This window comes from Sinocyclocheilus anshuiensis, unplaced genomic scaffold, assembly GCF_001515605.1.
Source record: "Sinocyclocheilus anshuiensis isolate Anshui unplaced genomic scaffold, SAMN03320099.WGS_v1.1 scaffold387, whole genome shotgun sequence".
NCBI lineage: Eukaryota > Metazoa > Chordata > Actinopteri > Cypriniformes > Cyprinidae > Sinocyclocheilus > Sinocyclocheilus anshuiensis.
The window spans coordinates 1,419,577-1,425,083 of NW_015549624.1; the positions used below are offsets into that span (position 1 = coordinate 1,419,577).

Below are 5,507 nucleotides of genomic sequence, written 5' to 3' on the forward strand. Positions count from 1 at the left end.
AGGAGCATATTGATCAGTATCACAAAATACCCTCAAAATAAAAAAAAATATTACATATATTAAATATTATTATTATTAATAATTAATATTATATATAGACGTAAGATAAATTACATTTACAGAAGTGATTTTATATACATGAAAAACACATTTCATGCAAGTAAATTGTCTATTTTAATGTTTCAAATAACTTTTCTGAAAATAAAATGTCAAAATATTGGTGTCTAAAATATTTATGTAAAAATTGAGCAACATACTTATTCTGATACTAAATGTTATTATATTCAAATGAGAAATTTAAATATAAATTTGCCTTTTTCCCCCTACATCTATAGAGTATCCCTTACAGTAATTCCCATGATTTTACTATAGTAACTATGGCAATTTCGTAGAAATGTTGTACATTCAAGTATTTAGGCTACTATTTTCCCATATTGTAGCATTGATAGTTGTAAACCATAGTTACACGATCTAATTATGTTTATGAAGAGCCGTTTTATATGTGGTTAGTATGGTCTCGCTATTAATAACAGTTTAACAACAGTTATCAAGAACTATAGTGCATATAATATATGGATTTGACCAGAGTCACCTAACGTTAACGTTACCTGTGTAAAAGAGCAAACAGTTCTTTGACGTTGGGCGCGAGAGTGAACTTGTCAAACACATCTCTGGAGAACACAAGCGGAGCAGAGACAGGAGCATCATTCCTGAGGACAAACCAGCACACTGAAGCTGACTGAGTTTATACAACTAACTAGCGGTAATACAACTGAGAACAAGCACTGACACTGTCTACATAATTTATCAATAAACTGTGTTTATTTAGCGAATCATATTGTCACCTACCATTTTATCTCCATTGCAGCAGGTTTTTAGATGTAGATGTAGTTCACATCGTTAAATCATCCTACAGACTCTCAGGACAGTGCGGTGCGAATGCGATAGTTTAATCTTCCGGGGAGAACCAAAACATGACACGAAGGTTCCGCTTCCTATCACACGTTTGAAATTTTTCGCAATATATTTCATAAAGGGGTCATATGATGCGATTTCAATTTTTCCTTTCTCTTTGGAGTGTTACAAGCTCTTGGTGCATAAAGAAGATCTGTCTTTTTAGCAACATCATATGACCCCTTTAATTATTATGCTGTTATTGGTATAATACATTTGTGACAATAAAAAAAAAAAAGTACTTCCAGTGGTATAGGGTTTTGTCGGGACATGCTGAAAAATATCACTAAATAGCTGGATTTACTAAGTTTTGCGTCGTACTTTAATGAACATTTTCAAAAGTTAGAATGTGTTTAATTTACCTATAATACGTAAATACAAGTAAGTATTAAACGTAGATACGTTTTATTTATTTATCTATTTTACTTGATCTTTCAATCAGATGTGTTTGGTGAGACACTTGACTTTTAAACTGACAGTATTAAGTCCCTTTACATTTTATACAAATTAAAAGATTCTGAAAGCCTCCTGTAGGCCTACTGTTCGAAGATTTCACATTAACTTATTAGGTTTGTTCACTAATGTACTAAATAATAGCCATGGTATGGTATTTTAGAGAAAAATTACGAAAATTAACCATAGTTTTGCTACAAAAACCATGGTAACCACAAAGGTTTTGCTACACTAGTTAAACCATGGTATCTGTAGTAGCCTAAAACAGTGGTTATACAAATGGTAGTCAATAACCCCACACACACACACACACACACACACACACACACACACACACACAGAAAAAACAACAACATGGTTACTGCTTTTACCATAATAAAACCATGGTTATTTTTTATAGGCGGTCATCTGACTTGTTTAATTAATCTTTGGAAATCGCACAGACTTTTATTGTGACGTTGTTGATTCCAAGTTAATGTTGCCAAACTCTGCAAGCCACTTCAAACTATTTGAGCCCATACTCATATTCTATCTCAAATGTTCTATATATTGAAACCTTTTAATGTCCAGTTTGCCTCTTCTTTGAAAAAGTCTGAACCTGTATTTCTAGTAGGCTACATTTTCATATTTTTGTTGTTATTTCTTGTTGACTGACATTGAAATATTCCATGCATGCTTTACAAAAATGCTTCAACTATATAAAATATAACATTAGGGTAACGTAAGTTCTCTTTTAAATGTTGTTCTGTTTTTCCACTCTTTTTAAATTTCTCTGAAGGTTGTGCGGAACTTCAACCATATGAACTACATAAAGAAGTATGACACACATTGAATAAGAGCCCATTACAAGCGGTAAATTTTATTATGGGATAACAGCACATAAAGCACATCTAAAATCGATGTGTCCAATGCACTTTTAATAAAGGTAATATTAAAGGTACAGTTTTCTAAGTACAATATAACAACATTCATATTAGAATGAAAAGTATTTAAAAGACAACATTAAATTTCTTATTTTTCTTTACAGCAGTATTTACAAAATGAATCAAAATACTTATTTCCATATTTAAGAATCAGACAAACAGAAGGAGCAAAACCACGATTGAGAAGAGACTATCTCCTAAAGAGAGTTCCAAAGAGCTGAATAAAAAGTTACATGATCGACTATCCCCATTTTAAGATCAGTAGCAAACATGTGGCATAAAAATATGTGACAACCGCAAACCGTTCTCTGCTTTTTTTCCCCCCGCAGGAAAGCAGGAGCAAAATCCAACCCGTCTTGCCCCAGCCCTTGTGCCCTCCCCTTCAGCTCAACAAGAAATAGAAGTGTAGTATGCATCATTTTACATACACATATGAATACTTAAAATACATTGCATTAGTCATTTTGTTTCATAAACGTCAACTTAAAACCTAATTGGCAGGAAACAACAGGGAGAACACAGGGAGTGGATTGTCTATTGTCTGCCAGTTTGTCTCTGCAAATATCCAAACGGGGTTCGCGTTTAACATCCAGCCAGGGTGCAACTGACTGGATGCAATGTCCCATAACCACGTGAAGTTGTTCGGAGGAAAAGAAAAAGTAGCGTCTGAGAATCTCAGAAAATACAGGACATCACAGAGACAAGAAAATGCCGTTTCCATGGCTATAAACAAACATGAAATGCCTCATTTACATACAAAAAGACGGCCGATGAAAAGAAAAGTCGGTAACACAAGACAGAAGTCACCTACGTGTGCAAACACAGTCATTTGAGTACGTGAAAACAAAATGGACGAATAGAGTTTCTGCATCCTGTACCACTGAGAGGCACTCAGTGTAGTTTGCTTTGTATTATTGCAAGTAGATTCTGCCTTGCTACAAAGATAAAAACAGGAAGTTTCGCACAAAACTTCGTACAACCGCCTTTGTCCTGTACAATTTATAACACTTAACCATTGTGTGTGTATGTAAGTGTAAGTGAGCGGGGAAAAAATGAATGTTTACAAAGCGTGTTTAAAAAAAAAAACAGAGGGTAGAATCAACAAAAAATGGAGGGAGCCAAAAAGCGGCAGACAATCCGGTACTTTATCGCGTGTTTAAAGTCCTTCCAGCGCCCAATACAGAAAATAAGCACTGGATTAGAAACACCTCCAGCTACAGTTTCAAAACAATCAAAAAGAAACACAATACTGCTGCTTTTTTCCATTTTTTTTTAAGCATGAACAATCATCATTGTTGCGCAAAATTCAAAATTGCGACGTTTAATAGAGATTTACTTAGCCGATACTTGCTAATAATCTTAAAAGTGGGAAGGAAACAAGCCACGTCCCAAGACTAGCACACTGATACAGGTACTTGCTGGGTATTCGAAAGTAAATTTACCACTATCATTATCTTTATTGTTATCGTTATTATCATTATAATTATTATTATTTTATTGAGTCCTAATATCAATAATGCATCAATACTCAGTGAAATGAATGGACTAAGAGGGTGGCCTAGTCTATGAGTCCATCATTTTTGTTCACAAAGTAACTTACCTAGCACCACACGTCAGTATAACACAAAATTTAATGTCCGCACACCCTACCGCTAATCGAACTAAGTCTAAAAGAGAGAAGTATACTCAAAACAGAGATATTGTACAGCATGATGTGTCTGATAAAACAGATAAATATTTGCACTGAGCAGGTCTTAATAGAAGTATTTTCTTCTTACCTATACAGACAGAAGTTACAAAGTTACTTTTATACATGTGATCGATAGAACATTAGATATTGTGAATTAAAAGCCGAAAGAAGGACAGGGAAACGTAGCTGTACAGTTTACAGGCCATTTGACGTTCGTAGTTCTCCACCCGGGAACAGAACTCTAGTCAATATACAAATAAAACAAACAAACAAAAAAATGACAATCAGAGAGCGAAAAAATCCAAAGCAAAAAAAAAAAATTAAACGCGATAAATAAGAAAATGTATTTACATGCAGATGTTCAAAGCCTATGCACAAAATGAATCATAATATACCATATATTATTGCTTGACATTTGATTATGGCTAAAGAGTTTTCTTTTTGTCTATTATCTAAACATAGTTCACTTTTAATAACGCGTCAGCTGTGCTTTTGGAAAGAAAATGCAAGGAAAATGATTGACGTAATTCTTAGTAACACTTCAACCTTCAGCTCGAATGCTGTCGCGAGCATGACACGTTAAATTCGTTGATTGGAATTGCAAAAAAAAAAATCTGTAAATGTGCCTTTCGTTCGAACGTGAGTGCATAGGCCTTGTTGCGTTTGCATAACTCTAATCGAAATTAACGTCGAGATGCAGTGTGTCATGCTTGTATAGCCTCATCAAAGGATTCAAGCTCAGTGCTACGTAAAACATTTTAAATCCTGGGAAAAAAAACGCAAGATCCTACATACAATTCACCATCTCACCCTGCTGCGTCTGATCTTTTAAAGCCTTGTCTGGGGGTTTGACCTTAAGCAAACATTACAAATAGCACAAACATACACATTTCCGCTTGTACACGCTCTCGCATTCACATTCGGATGTATATTGCTTCTCACGTAGACAAAGGAAAACCACATTTGGAAAAGGATTTCGTTAAACAATTTACAAGGGGAAAATGTATGGATCTTCCACCGATAAGATACCACACGTCTAAAATACCACAGATCCAGAGGTGTTTACGTACCTTTGCTTGTATTCGAAAAAATAAATTTGTCCCAAAGTTCTATCCCATAGCATATTGCTTTAAAAGTCTAATACAAACTACACTGACAAAATACGACATGCAAAAAGTGGTAAAACGTGACTTTACTACAGCTTTTATGGTGTTAGAACTGACTTGAGGATAATTGGACAGGAAACAGCAAAGCTTGTTCATCAAGGGGACTCCACAGCAGTGGTTACCCTGTAGAAACCCGTATTTGTCACGCGCAACAATTCGCCCGCGCGGACGTCTGAAGGTGGAGAAAATCGTGAAGAGGTATTTGGCACATAGACTTAAACAATTATGAGTGACGATTAGAACAAATCCCCATCCAGAGAAAAACAAAGCTGGGAATTGGCGTAGCACGCCTGAGGTTGTTATCTTGCTTTGTTGGGGGGG

At 35.1% G+C, this 5,507-nt stretch overlaps 1 protein-coding gene across 1 annotated transcript in view; it reads right to left on the bottom strand.

Annotated features, from left to right (window-relative positions):
• The window catches only part of LOC107659469 (little elongation complex subunit 2-like), a 13,659-nt gene extending 12,680 nt beyond the window's left edge, over nt 1-979 (bottom strand). The window contains exons 1-2 of the mRNA XM_016448422.1: nt 850-979; nt 609-710 (exon numbers count right to left, since the gene is read on the bottom strand). Of these exons, the coding sequence (XP_016303908.1) occupies nt 609-710; nt 850-863 (116 nt within the window). The 5' untranslated portion in view covers nt 864-979. The remainder of the gene's footprint in view (nt 1-608; nt 711-849) is intronic.
• Between the last annotated feature and the right edge of the window lie 4,528 nt (nt 980-5,507).